The 21,064-nt window shown below is 38.4% G+C and overlaps 1 protein-coding gene across 1 annotated transcript; it reads left to right on the top strand.

The window, feature by feature from the left end:
• The first annotated feature begins 37 nt into the window (after positions 1 to 37).
• Positions 38 to 7,119, top strand: NDUFAF5 (NADH:ubiquinone oxidoreductase complex assembly factor 5). The gene is made up of 11 exons (XM_021527835.3): positions 38 to 285; positions 810 to 850; positions 1,027 to 1,090; positions 1,749 to 1,796; positions 1,898 to 2,001; positions 2,431 to 2,470; positions 4,164 to 4,361; positions 4,954 to 5,014; positions 6,254 to 6,337; positions 6,694 to 6,776; positions 6,891 to 7,119. Exons 1-11 carry the CDS (start codon positions 52 to 54, stop codon positions 6,975 to 6,977), a joined length of 1,044 nt encoding a protein of 347 aa, XP_021383510.1. The 5' UTR covers positions 38 to 51; the 3' UTR covers positions 6,978 to 7,119.
• The last annotated feature ends 13,945 nt before the right edge of the window (positions 7,120 to 21,064 follow it).

Raw genomic sequence — 21,064 nt, 5'->3', positions numbered from 1 at the left:
CGGGCTCCCCGCCCGCACGGCGCAGGCGCGGAGGGGCGCGGGGCCGGGCCGATGGCGCCGCCATGGCGCTGCTCCTTCTGCGCGCTGAGGGCGCGCTGCCGCCGCCCCTTCTGGGCGCTGCCGGCCAGGGCTGCCGCCACTTCGCCTCCTCCTTCTCCTCCTCCCCCTCCTGCCGGAGCCTCGCCGGGCGCGCTGAACCCGTTCGACCGGCGGCTGAAGCGGAAGCAGAAGAACTGGGCGGCGCTGCAGGCCGAGCCCGCCAAGTGCGATTACCTGAGGGAGGAGGTGCGGGGCCGGCGGCGTCCCCCAGTGCTGTGGCCAGGCCTGGGCCCCGGGGCTCTGGGCGATGCTGAGCAGCTGGAGCGGGTCCAGGGGAGGGCAGCGGGGCTGCACAAGGCTCTGAGAGAGCAGGGCTGTTCAGCCTGGAGGAAAGAAGGCTTAGGGGTCGCCTTATCACTCTATAACTCCCTGGATAGGGGGTTGTAGGCAGGTGGAGGTCGGACTATTTTCTTAGGCAGCCAGCGACAGTATAAGATGCCATCGCCTCAAGCTTTGCCAGGGGAAGTTTAGGTTGGACATCAGGAATTTCTTCACAGAAAAGAGTAATCAGACATTGGAATGGGCTGCCCAGGGAGGTGGTGGAGTCACCGTCCCTGGAGGTGTTTAATGAAAGTCTGGACGTGGCACTCAGTTTAGTTAACCACGGTTTAGCTGACAAGGTGCTGTTTACTAACAGGTTGTACTTGATGATCCCAGATCTTTTCCAGCCTCACTGCCCCTGTGATTCTGACCGCCGGCTCTCCCCGCAGGTCGGCGGCAGGATCGCGGACCGGGTGTTTGACATCACCAGGTGAGCCCCGCCTGTCCCTCATCCCCAGGGCTGGGAGCCCTGGGGGTAGCGCTGGATGCGGAGTGCCTTTCCCCGAGGTACCACAAAAGGATGCTCGGTGGGCTGAGTTCAATAAGGTAGCGGCTCTAAAATTAAAAATATTGGTTATGTTCTGTATTGCTGATCTTATCCTTTAGAACGTTTCCTCTCGCTTTGGATGTTGGCTCTGGAAGAGGTTACATAGCTCAGCACTTAACCAAGGTACTGTTCTCTTCATACTTAGAAGTGTTTAAGGGAAGGTCATAAGTTGTACGTCCCTTTCAAACAGGGCTCTGTTACAACTTAAGACAATCATCTGAGTCTTAATGAGGTAAATTTTCCCCCACCCCATACGCCTATACCTGTAGTTACAGTTCAAAGCTGCGTGTTGTGCAGGCTGTTCTTCATTTATTGCCACTGAAAACTGGACAAATGTGCAAGGGAAGTTAGCTATTATAATACAGTTAACTTTTCGTTTTGGTAGAAATATGCCTGTTTTTTTGGTGAATATATTGGCTACAGTTAGTTGTTAAAGAGAAGTGTCATTATGGAGGCTTTGAAGCCATTAACAGTTTACCATTCATGAACCACTCTGTGAGTAAAGGTGCTTCCTTGGCTGTTAATCCATGGTTTATGTTTAACTAAACCTATGCCTAAAATTACAGAATGTGTTTTCTGTTACCATTTCTGTCTCAGCTGTTCTCCCTGGGAGCAGGCCCCACATTGTGTGGGGAAAAGTGCTTTGTGCTTTATGTAAAGCTTTTATCAAGAGTGGAAAATATTCTTTCTAATTTATTATAGGTGTAAGTGCCAAAAAGTTACTCATGTCCATTTACAAAATAATTCACATATTTAATAGACTTTTAAAATTTTATTTCAGGAAACAGTTGAAAAACTTGTTCAAGCTGATATCGCAGAGAATGCTTTAGTAAGTAGCTTTTTGAATGCTAAAGTGCTTCAATTCTGTAATACAGGAAAGCAACAGAAGTGAGGTTTTGATGAGCTGTTTTTCTTCCAACCCAACATTAGAAAAATGCTGTAGAATCTGAAATCCCGACGGTCAGGGTTGTAGCTGATGAGGAATTCCTTCCTTTTAAAGAAGATACATTTGATCTTGTTGTTAGCAGCTTAAGGTATGTATTCATAATTTATTTGTTTTGTTTAAGTTGTTAATAATGTTCTTTTCAGAGTAGCTTTAAGAAAATAAATCCAACAAATATTACTAGTCCCATTAAAAGGCAATAAGAAAAGTACTTGCATAGTTAATATGGTCATGTATTAGGAAAAACTGCTGTCCTGGTGATTCTTCCTGTTTTTGTTTAATTTCCTTGAAAACACTTGGAACTTCTCTCTTTCCTGCATTTTGACATACTAGTCTCCAAGATTTGTGTTTTCTCCCCAAAAATAAGGTCTTTGTGGATAAACTTCTGTTCTTGTTTGGTATCAGTTTCAAGCAGCTGTTTCATCTTCAGAAATCAGTTTGTGGCTTTGGCTTCTGCTAACTAGGTGGTTAGCATTTGATTTAATCTGAAATTATAAAATGTACACTTCTATTATTTCAGTTTACATTGGGTGAATGACCTTCCTAAAGCTTTCAAAGAGGTAAGAAATTGTTTTTTAATACTCTTAAGTTAGTACTTGCCATTACTTGCATTGAGAGCACTCTCTATTTCCAGGTCTTCTTTAAATAAGAGGCACACAACTCATGTTGCATGCAAATATTTTTTGCAACACTTTTCACAGTTTGAGGAGCATTAGCTTACATTGTTACTAATTTGCTCCCTCAGACCAATTTGGAAAAAATAACAACAACATACTTGTACAATATTTGGATTCTCCACAGCTGAGATCATGGTAACTAATGTCACCTGAGACAGTGCTATTGATCTTTATTGTTAACTCTTACTATTTGTAATAAAATACTACACTTCTGCAGAGCTGCTTTATGGAGCTTGAGTTATTTTTATCTCTTAGCTGTTTATTTTGAAATACAGCTTTGACCAAGGCTTTTTGATATTAGAATAAAGCAAATACTTGTTGAGGACAGAAAAATATTTTTTTTCACTAACAGTTTTGGTTATTTTGGATTACTTTGGCTCTTTCCTGCAGGTGTAAACTTTAGTCAAATCAAAAAACGTGGTGCAGGAACAAGGAACATGTTAACCAGTTTGCTGGTTTTTCATTTATTTCAAATTGATCAGTCATTGCAGTGCTGTTTTATCACCTGTTGGTAGGACTAGGACTACCCTACTGTCACTGAAATAATAAAAATCAATTGAAATGCATTCGGTACCTATAAAAAGAAGTTTGAAAGAAATACAGAATTTTCACTGGAATTTAAGTATTCTATGGAGGGCCAAATACTTTCTCCTACAGTAAATATAACTGACACTGTCTCACAGTGGTGAGGGAACTGGGCTTCTTGGCCAGCTCTCATGATTTCCTGTGTTGTCTTTAAGTGATGGAAACTGCCTTTAACTGCCTAATTGTCTTACCTGTCAATTAAAGGCTTTTTTACTAACACAGAAAAGGTAGCTTGATTAATACTTCATTAAAAAACTATGGAAAACATTTTTTTTCAAAGGCATTGGAAATGCTTGCTGTCGTGTTAGCCTGGCTGTATAATCAGACTCTTCTGGATGTCTAAGCCAGAGATAACTTCCAGCTCTTAAAGCAATGAGAAAGCATGAATTTATTTGCCTTCTCTCTAGGAAGAGGGCTAGAACTTAGAAGACCAGAAAGCAGCTTGTCAGCCTTGGTGTTTGAATTATAATATTGCTGTTTGGGCAAGTTAATAATAAGTAATTGTAGACATAATAAAAATGGCATTACTCTATTGTCTCAGAAGTGCAGAGATCAGTACTGGAAACGAAAGTCTTAACTTCTCTTAAATCAAGACATTAAGTGCTTTTGCTGCTCTCAAAGTAAAAGTAAATAGTATACTTGGCTTAATCTATCTTCCTTCTAGAAGTAAATTAATTTAGAATACTATTTTAGGAATATTGTGCTGAAAATAGTTTTACCCTCAATTTCTACGGTTTGTTCCATGTTTCCTGAATGTAAGTGTAATTTCTGAGGATTTACTCTTAAGAACAGAAAATAGTCTCTCTTCAACAAGAGTATTTGCAGTGTGACCAGAAGCTGCATCACAGCTTGCCCTGCAGAATACAGTCAATATTAAAAGTCTGTCACAGCTTTTAAAATGATTACTTCTGAGTTTTTTTTTAATAAAAAGTGCTAAAAACCACTTAGTTACGTAGGCTCCACGCAGCAAAGCCGTGTTTGTGTGTTGCAGATCCACCAGGTGCTGAAGCCCAACGGAGTGTTCATCGGAGCCATGTTCGGGGGGGACACTCTGTACGAGCTGCGCTGCTCCCTGCAGCTGGCTGAGCTGGAGAGGGAAGGGGGCTTCTCTCCTCACGTCTCACCCTTCACCGCCGTCGCCGATCTGGGACATCTGCTGTCCAGGGCTGGCTTTAACACCCTCACTGTGGTAATTATGAGAGCCAGCAGGGAGAACAATCCAGAGCATCAGAGCTGCTGGAATATGGAAATCGCTGTTTGCTAATGTAGTAATAACATACTGCGTCATTCTGCATGTGGTGCATCTTGCTGAACAGGCTGCAGAAATAGCCTGGATTGTCACTGTTCTTGGTTTTGTGGTGATTATGGAACCAGCTGAAGTGTATCTTTGGCTCATGGCCCAGTAGAATTTGGATGGCTTTCTTGGAGAAATGTCAAAGAATGTTAGACCTGCATGAAAAAATTATAGACACTTGCTCTTTCTTCTAAAACCAAGAAGAAGATAATGGCATTTAAATTCAAATTTGATTGCATTTGGGCTACTAAGCAAAACTTGCTTAGAAATCTTAAAATAGTACATGCTTCCTAGAAATACATGATTTGAGCAGAAGAGGCAGAAGAATAGAATTGCAGAATGGTTTGGGTTGGAAGGGACTTCAGAAATCATCTAGTTCCAACTGTCCTGCCACAGGCAGGGAATAGTTTGGTAGTACAGCAAGGTTGAAATAACGCTACTGGTTTAGTTTGGTATGCTCTAAAATTGAACTTCTCTATTCTTCTAGGATACTGATGAAATCCAAGTGAACTATCCAGGGTTATTTGAGGTTATGGAAGACTTACAAGGCAAGTATATTCTTTGTGGGAAGATAAATGTTTTCTGTATCAGTGGACCAGACACAGAACTGTTTTACTGTGTGTTTCTTAACTCTAAATCATAGACTAGTGTGGGTTGGAAAGAACCTTTGAAGGTCATCTAATCCAACTCTGCAGTGAGCAAAGACATCTTGAACTAGATCAGGTTGCTCAGAGCTCCCTCCGACCTGGTCTTGGATGTTTCCAGGTGTGGGTCATCCACTACCTCTCTTAGCAACCTGAGCCAGTGTTTCAGCATATTCATCACAAAGAATTTCTTTCTTAAAATAATACAAATAAATCTTAGTGCAACAGGGGAAGCATTAGGTTTTTTCCAGCTTTCTAGTGAGTCGGGAGATTATGCCTGTCAGGAGCTTTGTGTTGGGAGGCACAAGTCAAAGATTTGCTGCTTCATGGTCTGCTGTGAATGTTCTGCTTCCCTGGGTTTCCAGTTCTGCATGAGCCTGTTCACTGTAAGGTGCAGAAAAGCCTTTAAAGGGAGACAGCAGTCCATATCCCACACACTGACTTTTCCTGTGAGCCTTTCTAATTACCAAGGCAATCAGCAAACGGCTTTGGAATGAGAGTAAATAAATCCTTAATTTGGAAGTTGCTGAGGAACAGCAAACAATTGAGTAACGATTTTGTTAATACTCTGATTGCATTTGTCATGGATTGTAAAGCAGTCATTCACATGCAGTTTGTTGTTACTGACAGCAACTCAGGGCATTTCTTATCTGGATCGACTGCTGTATGGAGTAATTCCTTAATGGAAAGGCAGCTTTTATTCTGAGCAGAAACATTCAGATGCAGTAAGTGATTAAAAAGATCAGAATTGTGGTTACTTTATTTTGTATTTTAAATCTCTTGGATTAGTAATTGTAATGATTATCTGTTAAACAAATACTGTCATGTGTCTGAATAAACCCTTTGTACTCATTCTTAAAATCAGTTATACTTAAAAGCCTAAATGTTTGAAGACTCAGACTGAAGAAGTAATAATTTGAAATTATTCCTAGCAGTGCAAACTGTAAATTGCAAAGTGTAGGAATTAAAAGTTTTGGATTCTTATACATAAGAAACTCACCTAATGATAATGTGGTATGTTTTCTCTTGCATTGAATAACAGAGGAGTCTGTACTTTGGTTTTGTAAGAATCTGTCCTTAGTGCATGACACTTAACTCATGGAGTGTGCAATTCTTTTTCTTAAAGCTAAAACATATTTTTAGGTATGGGGGAGAGTAATTGCTCTTGGAATAGAAAACCTCTGCTGCACAGGGAGACAATGCTGGCAGCTGCTGCAATATACCAAGGTCAGTATTACAGAGTAATGAGTTCATCTAAAATGACTTTGAGAATATTTTTCTATGTCTTTTTTTATGACTTTTTTGTAAAAAAACTCCAAAACCTAAACAAACCCAAAGCAAAACCAAAAACCCCAAATACTCCAGAACAAAATGCCATTATCATAAGCTATTTTTAACCTCAGTTATAATGCTAGGATTTGAACTATATTGATGCAGCAGTCTGAGATATTTTTATTGTCCCAAATCTTTCAGCCGGAGTCATTCTGATGAATATGTCACACTCAGCTCTGATGTTCTGAGAACTGAGTGTTTCCTAGAGCTGACAGCCTGTACCTTCTCTCTCTCCCTTCCTGCCCCAACAGAAATGTACGGAAACAGCAATGGCTCCGTACCAGCCACCTTTCAGATCTACTACATGATTGGCTGGAAATACCACGAGTCACAGGTAATGTGAAGCTGTTATTTTCTCTATGAAGGTACTGATGTTTTAAAAGCTTTTCACTAAATTTGTTTAAAATTAGCTCTATATGGTTTGGTTTTGTTTTTTTTTCTTCCTTAGGCAAAACCAGCCCAGCGAGGTTCTGCAACAGTTTCATTTGGAGATCTGGCAAAAATAGAAGGACTTCTTAAAACGGGAAAAAAATAGTTGTTCTTCAGAAATAATAATTGTCTTGAAACTTCTATTAAAGTTTTAATTGCAGACAGTCTTCACTTGAGCTTATTTAGTGATGACATCCTGAAATGATAATAAAGTACGCACTGTTGAGGTTTTGTACTGTGCCACAGCATTATCTGTGTGAAATGGTGGGTGTTAATTTTTTCTTTCTAGATAAATATTTGAGCAGTTTTCTCTCTCAAGTCTTTGAGAGAGCAATTCAACTTTCGACTTTGTATTAAATTTACTATTCTCAAAAATAACACCTCCTTCAGATTTCAATATCAAAGGGTGCTCCAGGTATGGTTTACATATCTTGAATGCATTTTAAAATAATTTTTCAAAGCTAGTAGATCATAATAAATAATAGTGTATTATAACAGTAAAGAATGGTAGCAGGTGAATTTATGAGACAGCCTGTAAGAGAAACTATCAGCAAATACAAAGATATGAATTGTTATGGTTTTTATTAGTTGGGAAGTATGGGTAAAAAGTTACTGTAAGAGATTTGAATAATTGATACATTATCTAAATGTTAGTTGAAAATTACGCTTACACATTACTTTCCACTTTTCTATGTCAGAGGCTAAAGAGCAAGAAGAGTAATTTTCTCCTTAGGTGTGCCATTGAGTTATGATTTTTCTTGTCTATAACAGCATTGCCAGAAATTTATATTAATTGCAACTATGACCCATTAATATGAGAGGTTTAGAAAAAATACCTGCCCAGAGATTTTGTCTGATTGTAGCACTCATAGAGTTGGGGAGAAACAGAAAGGATGAAGTCTATACAACCAAATATTCAGTTCCATAATTTTTATTCTAGTATCTTAAGTGGTATATCAATCCTGATGGAGCTAAAGCTTTTAAAGTTTATTTCCTAGGTTTTTTTAAGATTAACCACCAGGTGGAGTTTGACAGAACTTGTGCATAACACAAACCCAACAGGTCAGGTAGGCAAAAGTCTTCCCATCTGTAATGTCGTGATTTGGGGGCTTATTTTATTGACCAGGCTGTGACTTTAAATAAAAAATGGGCAGAGAACATAGAAATCATGAGAAGGAGGGCAAGAGTAGTCTGTCCTGTTCTTGCTTACAAGCCTAACCCATAATTATTTGAGAGAAATTAGTTGATTTATTGTTTTCTAGAAAAGAACAGTAATTCTGCTGGAAAAAAGGGGAGAGACTCTAAATGGTCTGACAACCTTTAAAACTCTATAAAGACTAAAACAAGAGCTTGTTTCTGTGAAAGCTGCTGGTTTTTTAATACTCCATCAGTGGACTTGGTACAAAATACTGCATCACTCTACAGGTCTTCTCTGGCTTAAATAAAATTCCCTTGTTTCTGGAGGAATCTCTGATTTCCCAGATGTAGGTTTCCATGAAGTTATGTGTCAAATTAATGTAACTTTATAAATCATTGGTTTAGTAGGTTAATTTCCAATCACTTGAGCTCGTGGTTGTGACTCAGACGTGTTAAGTGAGTGAGGAGGTGGAATGTGCTGGGTAAATGTTAATTGGAGAAGTGCTCCTGCTGTGCTCCTTTGAAGTATTCAAGTTGTGGTGAAAAGGAAGGCTTTCCAGTTCTTTGATTTCATATTTCATAGATGGCATACATAAATAGTAAAGTGTTTTGGTAGTGGAGAAACATCTTCTGAACAGGAGGAAAAGATATATAGCTTTCCTCCTAGCCCTTGGGGGAAAAAAGGTGTAGATATTCTATTAATTCGAAAAAGGGCTGGGGAGTAATAGAAGTGAGGAGTAGTAAAAATGGCATTGGAGCAGTGTGGGTTAGAATTAGGAAACATGTAACAGGCAGGTGAGGTGTTAATTTCCCTGTCTATGTTTGAATACCTGCCTTTTGTGGGGGCTTTAAACTGCAATTATAGGGGGTTTTTTTGTAGTACTTCTTGGAGTTCTGGGTTACTCCTGGTTTCTATTAGTTGCTTGAATAAGTAACTTTGAAAACACTTAGTTTAATATGAAGAGATGTTTTTGTCACAAGATTCTGTTTCATTTTAATTATTTTTCAGATTTAAGTCTTTATGGCTTTCTAAAATTGTAATGAAGAAGAGCACAGTTGCCAGTTGCTAGCCTAGTACTCTGTATGCTGACAGTCAGATTTTCAGAGTTAGTAACTTCTAAAAAGTAGCTGTGAAGGTGATGTAATGTCTCTTGTAAGTTTAGTTAACTTAAAAAGCTTTATGCATAATACAGAATATTTTTCTCCTGAATACAGAATGAGATAAAAAATCAAGGCGATAAGTATTTGATTAATCAAAAGTTAGGAGCCCATAAATAAAATAAAAACAAGTTTGGAAGAAGCGTGGTTGCACTTAATGAGCATGAGAGTTTGAGTCACAGATCAGTGAGTATGCTTGGTCTGGGTCTTTGGTTGCAAGATCTGTCAATGTATGGTTTTATTCAAGTCTGTTTAGAATAAAGGAATGAGATCCTGTGCTTTCAAGACTAAGAATCTGTGAAGTTAAAACATGAGAGAGGATTCTTCATTACCTCTAATTTATAAAAATGACAACAGCAGAAGTACAAAAGTGAACCATACAAAATTAAATTTAGCTGTATTTCTTTACACTGTTTAAAAAAGAAAAATACGAATGACACTCTTTTGATGTTTTCTGGAAAAACTAGGAGCTAACACTGAGCTTTCAGTTGCAGGGGGAGAGACACACCAAGCTTTCATATGATGTTTAATTGGAATTTTCTGAAGCAAAAACCTGATCTCTGGGATTAAATTCATTAGAGCATCTTGTTTAAGAAACCACTTCTTAGAAGGCTAGCATGTATGTTAAACCTCTTAAGCTTTCATTTTTGTAACCCAGAGATTTAATATGCACTTTTCAAAGATGTGGTCCATTTTTGCCCAGGATTTGGAGCCATTACTTTGAAGAAGTACAATTATTGTAGTCCTTTAGTCCTTTGATTGGAATCAGTCTGAGTACTGAAGCCAGTGTGATTTCCTGACTATCTTGGATGCTTTCAGGTGAAAGAAAAGGAAAAGAAAAATAAAAACCCGAGATAGGTAAGTTCAGTTGAAGGCTACATGTAATAGGAGTGAAGCAGAAGACACTGAGGAGTGCATTTGCTGCTTGTAAGGGAAAAACAGCTCATGCCTTACTTAAATCAAGTTAAAATTGAAGTGATTTGTTGATTTATTGCTAGTTTGTAATTGACTGTTAGTCCATGAACTATGCATGCAGGATTAATAGCAGCAACATAATAGATAAATGACTACTAGACCCTTACAAAACCTTTGTAAAAACCTTCACTTACCTAAACATACTCCTATAGCAACCCCCACAGCCCCCACACAAACACTGTCAAATTTGCAGGTAAATGCTCACCCCTGTCCCTTTACCAGGAGGTTTCAGTGGTTTGAGCCCACCCTTCTCAAAATATATTTCTGTGTGCATGCATCACCTGAGGAAGTGTGGATGCTGTGGCTGCATTCTCACCTGGGCTGTTCCTAGCACCTGCTAATCCACCCAGCTGTTGGGGCAGGGCCCCAAAGGTGGCACCGCACCCCAGGAGTGACCTGTGCTTGTTGAGCTCTGTTCTCAGCCCACTGCCAGGGGAGGCTGTTCCCTCAGGCCCCATAGAGCTTGAGATGCCAGGGGCACCTTCTTGGTATCAAACCAGTTTTTCACTGCTCTTTTCTCCCTGTTAGAAATGTTAGGGCTTTTTATATTTTATATTTTAGCTGATATTTCTTTCCTATCTGAGGTCTTTGATAACTGCCTGATTACTGTTTCATGTGGCTGATGGTTATCTTCATTTTCAGACAATCTCAGCAGATTTTAAGCAAACACTCTGTCAGTTCCGGATGTTTTGTTTGCACACATTGCACATGTATTTCTATCATAGCAGCTGATGATGTTCAGGATTTTTTGCCACCTTGTACTCTGTGTAGGTTTCCCCCATTATGTGGAGCTGTGTCTTGGGGTACAAGGTTTGTTGATAAAGGAAGAGACAAATTCCACAGAAAAAGTGTTCCTGTTTGGAGCCTTATTTTGAAGCACAGAACAATGAATACTGGGCAATCTTATTTGGCCTCAAACTCATGATAGGCCAGAATATATGAAAATTTGCAAGTTTTCTAATAATTGCAAAATAAGAAGGTTTATTCAAATACAATCTATATAACATATATTGGATATAATTTCTGGTTTCATAGATGCCAAAACTATGGAAATACATTGGATGCATTTCAACAGCCTTCCAATACTAAAGGGGCTGCAAAAGAGTTGGTGAGGGACTTTGCAATGGTGTGTGGGCTTTAAAGTGACAGGGGGTGGGTTTAGATTAAATAATAGGAAGAAATTACTTCCTGTGAGGGTGGTGAGGCCCTTGAACAAGTTGCGCAGGGGAGCTGTGGATGTCCCATCTCTGGAGAAATGTTCAAGGCCGAGTTGGATGGGGCTTGCAGTGACTTAGTCTAGCAGAAGGTCTCCCTGCCAGTGGTGGGGGTTGGAGCTAGGCAACCTTTAACATTTCTCTCGACCCAAGCCATTCTGTGATAGTTTGTATAAAATGCCACCTTTTAGCCAAATTACAACATAAAAGAAGTTATTGTTTTACTTGCTACCTGCATTGGTTTAAATCTCTAACATTGAATTTTTTACATCTAAAGTAAGGCACCCTAGTATTAAAATATCACTTATTCTGTGGAAATACTAGCCAAAATGAACAATTTACTGAGGGAATCTACTGGGTAACAAGTATAAAAAGTAGTAACTTGAAGTTCTTGTTGATAGTAGAATCATTGTACTCCCTGAGGGTTTTTTCTCCCTGGAATTTTTTCCTCCCGGAATTGTTTTTTCCCTAAACTGAGCCACAGATGGTTGTATGTGATGCCCATTTTTTTAGCCATACTATCATCTTGTCTTCACAAAATGTGTATTGCTGTACCATTCAGGTGCCAGAGCCATCAGTTCTTACCAAAAATTACATAGGGAATGTTTTAAAGTCTCCCATTTATTTTTCTGCTGTGTGTAGGAATGTGCCGCCTGTTGATGGAGTGACTAAATTATTCTTTGTCTTAAGAAGGCAAAAAGCCCAGACCCCAATTTGCTAAAATGACACCTCATAGAACCTTTTGGACTTCACCTCACACCTGGGGCTGTTGGATTGGACAGAGGCCAAGAGGTTCCACCTAGGTAATCCACTAGAAAAGGTAGAGAACAAAGGAAATAATTGCTTTTGTGGGGTATTTTAGCAGAAGCAGGGACCTCTTGCCCCTGGCTTGGTTTTTCTCTGTAACAGCTTTGTTATTTTGTCTTTTATTAAACCTTTTTCTGTTTCCAACATTATGTCAGAAGCCATCCTGCTAATTTTATGTATTTGAGGTAACTGGGCTATCTCAGGTGTGATATGTTTTTTGGGAGCTCATAAAACCTGGTTTGAGGAGAAACCCATCAACCACGTATTATATTTTCAGTTTTATGAAAATCTATTACTTTATTCCAATTCTAGAACTATTGATTACTTTAATTTGATGCAGAACATATATTTGTTTCAGAACTCTCCATGTTATTTTCTAATGTCAGTTGCGTTCGCTTCTGGAATTAAAAATGTAATTCCCATCAAGTACCACCTCAGATTTGGTGATTATATTCCCAGTCAATTTCTTTTCTGACTCAAAAGCAGGATGCCCAATCTTAGAGTAATATTGCAGTTCCGAGGCAGCAGGTGTAGTGAGCTTTACTTGGTAAACTGATGCTGAATTTGATAGGTAGCTAAATTCAAAATATAAGCCAGTCAGAACTCAGTATCCATTTAACAGAAATTTGCAGAATATCTTGTCCAGGCCAGACTTTTTGTCTGTGACTTTTTTTTTTTTTTTTTTTTACCTATAATTTATGTTTCTGAAATTCCAAAAGAAAAGCTGAGCTGGAGCTACTGCGAAGAGATTTTTTTAATCACATCTCAAAGAAAGCATTCCTCAAATGATTTTGCCTCCAGGCATCAACTTCGAAGGCATTCTCAGGAGGAGCTGCAGTGCTGTCACAGCACTGTTGAGTCAACAGAGGTAGAGCACTTGTTTGATACATGGATGACTGATCTTCGATTACCACCTTTCACAAAACAAATGAAAACATCTGTTCTTTTATTTATATGTGAGCTTTCCAAGTAGATGTGTACAATTTTCTTTTGTTTATTTTTGTTGTGTGTGTTCTTTTTCCCTCCTGACTCACTGAATCTTCATTGTATGGAAAGTGAAACTTTGAGCACTGAATGGATTGCATCTCTATTCAGGTTGGTTTACAGTGTGGTGGCTGGTATTTTTTTGTACCTAAAAGTTTATTATCCCTTAGAACATAGCTAAGCACAGAGTTATAAATTAAATTCTATCCCAAAGATATGGCATTAAGATGATAGTATGATTATTTATTAGCCTATGTTTGGAGCAGACTCAATTGCTCTGCTTTGGAAAAGGATTCAAGTTTATAAACACAAATGCTGCCAAAGTGCAGGGAAGTGTTTCCCTGCAAAGAGTTAGTAAATCTTCACAAATATAAAATTACTCAGTCCCTGCACTCCTTTCTGGCATTTTCTGCTGGACAGCTTGGCTTTGTTAAATACTCGCTCTCGTAGATCTCTGAATTGTCACGTAGAGACTGTGCATAATTTTAGGAGTCTTGAGGATTGAAATCAGAGCCCCTTAGCTTTGAAAAGGATCTGAGAGTTGGATCACAGAATGGCTTGGGTTGGAAGGGACCTTAAAGCTCATCTAGTTTCAACCCCCCTGACATGGGCAGGGCCACCTGTCACCAGAGCACTGCCCTGAGTGCTGCAGCAATACGAATGGTTCTGTGCACCTACCTGCTCAGTGTCTGCTTTTGAGCATTGCTGAATAACTCCATTGAACTATACTGTAAATATTATTTGTTTTCAAGCAGTTAACCGTCTTGAAAACACATCAACATGACTTAGTATAACACTTGATGAATTTACAAATGAATCTTGGCATAAGGCAAATGCATTTTAACGCTGTGGTTTGTATGCCTGCTCCCTGCATATTTATTTTCAACTTCCAGTTGATTAGTTGCTTTGTCTTGTGTGTAGAAATGGCCTGTTTAATGCAGTGGGAAGTCGAGTAGAAGCCAGCATTTGTTAATGGATGCTTTGAACAGGCACAGTCAGACATTTTAAATTATTCTAACTAAGCAGGAATTCTAATTTATTTCTAAAGATAGAAGTACAACAACCCAATTACCTAGTTTTCTCAGAGAGTGTAATGAGTGTAATTAGCATTAAATTGGTCTATAAATTTAATGGGCAATTTCTTGTGTGGACATTGAAAACACTAGTAAAAATGTGGCAAGCTATATTAGAGTCCATATAGTGTCTTGTTCCCATTAGATGCTTCCTTGACAGAAGGCATTACTGTAAAATATCAATCCAATCTGTTCTGCACAAGGAGTTTCTAAGGTATTGGTTCAAACAGGCATGCCTGTAGGTTTGAAAGTTCCTTCAATCAGAGAATTTTTTTGGCTGTGTTGGCAGTAGGGTTTTTTTAGCTTTTAAAGATGGTTTTCTGACTATAAGTTCAAATTTGTAGCATATGTGAGGATGTGGCCAGTTCTGTGTGTAGCCTCATAGCAATAGCTGGATCAGTTGTTCTAAATGTAGATTATACACACAGCTGACAATAAAGATAATACTATTTATTTACTCTTGAAGTGGAAGGGGTGCTGGAGTCCCACACCTGATGCAGAGGTTCTCAAGTCATGATTCAGGCTGCTGCCAGCTCTTTTGCAGTTGGTTGGATGTAACCAGCTGTGGGGCATTTCAGAAGTTCTAGATGATGGAATTCAAAGGATAATTTTCCCTCCCTTCTACAGCCGATTTGTTTATGATGGGGAATTCTCTATGAATGTGTTTTCATCTAGTACTGTAAAGTCAGACATAGCAAAGTTGTGGTGATCTGCTGGGACTAAAGTGGTGAAAATTAATGCTGTGAGAGAGAACACATACTTAGAAGAATATAAAGTTTCTTCTGCTTTGTCTGTTCCCTAGAGAGTGAATAAACAAAAAATCCAACCCTGAGGCTTGAAGATTAGGACCAAGTTCTTCAAAGTATGTTTTTCATGATGGGTTTTTGATTTTACCCTAGTGCAATCTGACATTACTGGAAAGAGAGATAAATGTAAAATTCTCTGAAACAAATTCACCAATCATGAAAATTCTTTAATTTCTTCAAGAGTGTATCCATTTAAAAGTTACTTTTATTGCATTGTTCTGTTAAATACAATGAATAAAATTATGGCTGTGACTGTGAAAATAGCAAGTTATTTCTTGTGCATTAGAACAGCAACTCTCTTAGGGATTTATGCCCTACCACATCTTTCCCTGTCTGATAATTTCAGAGTGCACTTGCCTGCCTTCCTCTTTTGCCTTATCACTGAGCAAATGAAATAATTTTCAGGTTCTGGGCTGCTTTGGAGAGATGTTGGGTCACTGTGTGTACTCTGTGCAGCCTGCCAAACAAATTGGGCAGTGTGCTCAATTTACTTGGTTGTAGGGCCAGTAATAGATGTATCTTTACATTTCTAGGATTTAACTCAGGGAAATGTAAATTATTTTATCAAAATATATTAACATGTAATTAACAATTCTGTTCCAGGTTCAACCCTAATCCTATGGGATTGCTAACTTGGATTTATTCAAGAAATAGTATTTTAAAGCAGATATTTTAAAAAAGGGGTTTTTAAAGTTCCTGAACTCAATGTGAACCACACAGCAAGGGGAGAAAAACATGGAGAGGTCCATTGCTGGCCTCCCTCAAACTGAGCTGTACTCTACTAAAATAGAATTTCTTATGGAGGAAAAGTATTCTCAGGTCTTTTGGTCTGAGAGAGTCACAGAAAAAATAGATCAAACTTTTAAATAAGTCTCTTGGGAGAGTGTATTCATATTTTACCTGGTAAATCAGTGCACGTCTCTTCACTAGTAGCTGAAGATTGAAGATGTGATTCTATAATAAGGATGTTTTGGCAGTAGAACTTGTAAGAAGAAAAGTATTTTGTTGGTCTGTGTAGGAATTTAGGTGTGTTTGACTTGGAATGTAAGAACCACCTCACTTAATCCCGATTATAGGAATAAAGTTACAGGCAGTGCAGGAAGGGGCTGATTTTTGTGGCTGTGCTCACAGGGTTAGCAGCACCCAAGCTCCATCTGTGTTTCAGGGCTGCCCTCACTTCTGCAGGCAAAAAAAAAAAAAAAATTAAAAAAATGTCAAGTTCCCATTTCTGGAAATATTGTCAAGCTGGATGGGACTGTGAGCAACCCGATCTGGTTGAAGGTATCCCTGCTCTTTTCAGGGAGGTTGGACTAGATGGTCTTTAAAGGGCCTTTAAACCTAAACCATTCTATGGTTCTGCAATCTTACTAAAGTGGAAATTATAATGTATTTCTCCCATCGAACGCTTTGTGATTGACAAAATAGAACCAGATGTAAGCACAAAGCAAACCCCTGTTTCCCAAGGAGTTTCAGAAGTTAAAAATGGTGATATGGGTAAGTTTGGAAGTTGGCTGCAAGGTCAGGTAAGTAGAGCAACATTATTGCTTATAAAAATAATAGTGTTGATTTTTCTCTTCTGTGGATTTTTTTTCAGCACAGGCTTTTACCATCTATTGGAAGCAGAGCACTTGTGCTCTGAAATGAATAATTATCTGTTGAAGTAGGTCTGTGCTGTGTCAGTACAGCCTTCTCTTATGTAACAGAGAAATTGAAACTGAAATGGGGGAAATGTTACTAAATCCTATACAGAGGTTTAAATTTTAAATTAAAATGGGGTTGTGATGTTAGATGCTGCTTGGGAAAGACACCTTGCCTCCTAGTGTTCTCCTTGTAATCATATTTCCAGCAGTATTCTTACAGAACTGAATTTCTAAGTATATTTCATTTTAAAAATAATAGTATTTTAAATTCTAACATGGTGCCACTAACTGACTATTTTTGCAAAATGGTACCATGAAAAGCAAATACTTTAATAGTAATAAGGACATTAAATTCAGCATTCTGTGGTTTATGTATGGTTTGTATTTTAGTAAAATATGCAAATTTAGTTTTTTCTAATGTACTTTGCATAAATACTGACTGTGATTACTCTTTTTTGTCTGTAGTTGCAGTTATTGCCACTTGTATTAAGCTGTTTTGCAGCTTGTTCAGCTCTGTGGAATACAGCTAACTGTATGTGGCTATAATACACTTTTTTATTAAAAAGCCTAATTATTTATAAAACAAATTATGAAAATCCTAGTTCTGGTAAAGTTTATTCAGCAGCACAATATAAAACTAACCACAGGAGAATGAAATCTGTGGTGGAAGGGAAATGTAATTTGGAAAGGTACAGCTCTATTAGAGGAATGTGTGGAATAAACCATGAAGACCTGTCTCTTTCACTGAGAACTGGAATAGTGAAGACAAGGGAAGAAAACTAAGGAGAGGAAGATCACCATTAACCTAAATGTTGAAATTCACACTCAAAACTAATGAGAGACAGATTATTACCAGCTCAAGATTTTAATAGGTAAAGTATCATATTTCTTATTAACCTTCTTTAATAATTTAAATTTCATGTGTGTTCTTCCATTTCACCTTTTCATGCCCTGCCTTCCCCTTTATATACTGTAGACAATTCTTCTAGTTTCTCATTTCCAAGCTGTGTTACTTAGAGGTACTCAATTATATATCACATATATATCTTTGTTTCCATTTACTGAATGACAGTGCATATCACTTCTGCATTGTTTCATATGTTAGGTTGCTACAAATGCTTATGCACCTTGATATGAATTCCTTATCCACAGCTATTTATATCAGGAAAACTCAATTGGTTTGAGCACTGCTGGAAAGTAAATGCAAGAAGTGCCCTGATATCATTAAATCAAATTCACTGAAAAATATAAGAAGGAAAATCTGTGCAAAGTGAAGCTATATGGCTGCAGTCAGATATATGATATATGGCATGGAGACAAGCCTTGTAGCCTGCTTGAGCTCAGGTATTTTTATTGCTTATGCAGAAATTAGTTGCATGTATACTCTGCAGGGCACACAGCAGTTTTTCTTGAAAAGGTATGGAACTTTAACCTCCAGATTGCCAGCTTACTGCAGTTGGTTTTTTTCCTTTGCTGCAGGCACTTGTTTTTAAAGCTGGTGATTATTATCATATGCTGTTATGAAAGGAAGCAAAGGGGCTACAGTGAAACTGTGGCCAACACATAAATAATGTCATTATTCTAAGCACTCCCAGATAATTGCAGAGGTGGAAGTTTAGGCTCCTGATGAGGGAGCGTCTGCAAAGGAAAGGCAGAAGGCACAAAGAATTGAGGAACAACTCTTAAAGGTACTTTCTGTTTGCTCCTTGTTGCTCAGACCCTTAAGTGCCAAGGTTGCCAAGTGACTAAATTTTCTGAGACTATTTTTCCCAAGGGAATAAAAGCAGCACATTTGTTATAGTTCTGTCTTTAGCTGGAACATACAGGGACTTCTGAGGGCAAAGCTCTTGTTTTGGGACCTGGCTTAAGAAAGCATTTTTTCTTCCTCTTCTTGTTACTAAAAATAAAAAGCATTATTAAGCAATGCTGTTTGCAGCTATGCTAGAGAAGCTATATTGCTTCCATGTGATTGCACAGAATATTGTCAGAGAACACTATGAAAAGGACTCAGAAACATGGGACATTGAGAGAGGACAGCTCAGAGGGCACCACAGGCTAAGCTAGAGCCTGAGATACCAGTTCACATTAAGAGGCAGAGATGTTTGAATCTGAAAACAAAAAGCCTTAGTGTCAAAGGTAAAGGAATGATAAAAACAGCTGTCAAGGGTGGCGTGGTCAGCAGCTGGATTCCCAAAACACTGAAGAACTTAGGGTGACAAGCAGGAAAAGGGGTACTGTCAAGAGTATCTGCTATGGTTTCAGGATCAGAGGGAGAGAGAAAAACAGGTTTATAGAACAACAAGAAAAGAAGGCAGGTAGGATTTAGAAACAGCTTCACTAAAGGAGAAATCGGTTGAGTGTTCTAATGATGGAAGGAGAAGAATAAGTTTGAATGAGGGAAAAGGGATCTGACAAACTTGAAACTTTCTTTTTGCTAGTTATCTGGAGGTGACAAGGCACACCTCCAGTTCTGGTGCTAAAAATGGGAGCTTGCAGTACAGCCAGTTCACTCAAAGGCAGAAATTACTTTTGGAAGTACTGAGAATAGGTGATGTCATTTAGGTGAAAGAGAGAAGGTCCACAAAAAGAGGCTGCAGGAAAAGGAAATCTGTCTTTTTATCACCTTATTCAATAGGGTTAACTTTTAGGAGGAGAAGTAGTTATTGCTTCTCCTTTCTCCTGTGACATTATATAGACTGAGAGGTGCAGTTGTTGAAAATATTTAAAAAGTTATTATGATGAAAAGATTTGGACTTTGTCATCCTGGTCACTCAGATATGTCAAATTTCAGTGAAGGAAAGGAAAAAATATGTTGTAGATTGAAAAGGATTAGAAGTGGTAGAGCAACAGAAATTAACTTTGCTATACAAAACACTGAAAAAGTTTTGGAAAGGGGTTGACTGCAACAGGTTCAGTGATGAAGGTGAGAGGCTGAAAATGAGACAGTGTGGGGAGTGATGTAGGCTGACTCCTACCCTGTGTGAAATACATGGGCAGCTCAGTATTTCTTGGCACTGTGAACAAGGTTGAGTTTTAATGCCTAAGAGGTGAGGGGAAAATAAATTTCCTCTCCCAGAGAGGATGAAAACCAACTCCTGTGGCTGCTGCTACCTGCCAGAGAGTGAGTAAATCTGCAACTATTGTAGACAAGTGCCATGGCAACTGCTCTGAGACCAAGCAAGTCTGCCTCTTCTTGATTTCTTATGCTTTTTCCATCCCATTAGTCTAAAAGGTTATTTATCTTTATCTATATTTCTCTCCCTCCCCCCTGCCCAGTAATTGCTTGCTTTGATAATAGTGCATACAAATGAGAAAAGATGTCATTCAAATTGTTAAAGATAAGACAGGGATTAAATCACTTTAGAAAGCATCAACAAGACTGTTTTCAATGGAAAGATGAGAAGGTATGTTTCCGTTCTCTGAATAAAAACTTCTCCTCAGTACGTAGTAAAATTAAGTCTGTCAGTAGGATTGATTTAAGGATACAGGTGAGGAAGTACTTCAGGATATCTGTTTTATGTTGGCAGCTTCATACAATACAGTCAATTAGTTTTTGAAGGCTCCAGTAGAGTCCTACTGGCTTGAAAGTTTCTTGGAGTTTTCATGCTAATTTGTAAAACTTCTTGTGCCTCGGGCCTCAGGAGCTCAATATCTGTCTTTGGGGCATCACTTCCCAGGGACATCCTTCAGAACACTGAAGAAGCCTTGGTGACTTCAGTAAAGGACTCAAAAGTTATTTAATCTTGATTTGAGAGCTCAAATGCAAGAGAAGCTACCACAGGCCTTATTTGCAATGATTAATTATTCACTATTTTAAAAAGGTGAACCTTACTTTCAGCCTTAAATCTGGAGCTTGCAGCTGTTGCACTGATTATGGAGTGCTGTGTAAGACTATAGCCCTTCAGAGTAAAAACATATCTGAGAGTGTATGGTGATCAAATTCTACTTTAACATACTTGGATGAAAAAGAAAGTAAGTGTTTTTAGAACTGCTTATTCTTTAAATAGCATTTAATTGCACTAAATACTGCATATTTAACAGGGAAGATCTTTTCACCCATTTCCCTCAATTTTTATGCTTAATTTCTTTCAATTTTTTGAGGGAACTTGATGAGTTTTTTTTTCTAGAAGAGATTCATTTAGCTAAAGATTTTTTTTTTTTTTTGTTTTACAGTTTTAGTGACTGTAGATATGGTACAGAGCAGATAGCTTTTGATGCAAAGAAAATTTATGTGTGGTGATTATGTGAGAGGTATAGTTTCACAACCTGAGCATGTAAAGACCTGCTGTGCATGATTTTTAATATGCATAAAGCATCATAACACATGTTATTTTGTGAACTGATCACAGAAAAAATCCTTTGATGAAGAATAATTACATTCTCAGAACCAAATGTGGAT

The sequence above is a fragment of the Lonchura striata genome, chromosome 3 (assembly GCF_046129695.1).
Source record: "Lonchura striata isolate bLonStr1 chromosome 3, bLonStr1.mat, whole genome shotgun sequence".
Taxonomy (NCBI): domain Eukaryota; kingdom Metazoa; phylum Chordata; class Aves; order Passeriformes; family Estrildidae; genus Lonchura; species Lonchura striata.
Note: the sequence above shows the minus strand (reverse complement) of the source record. Positions and strands in the feature narration are given on the sequence as shown.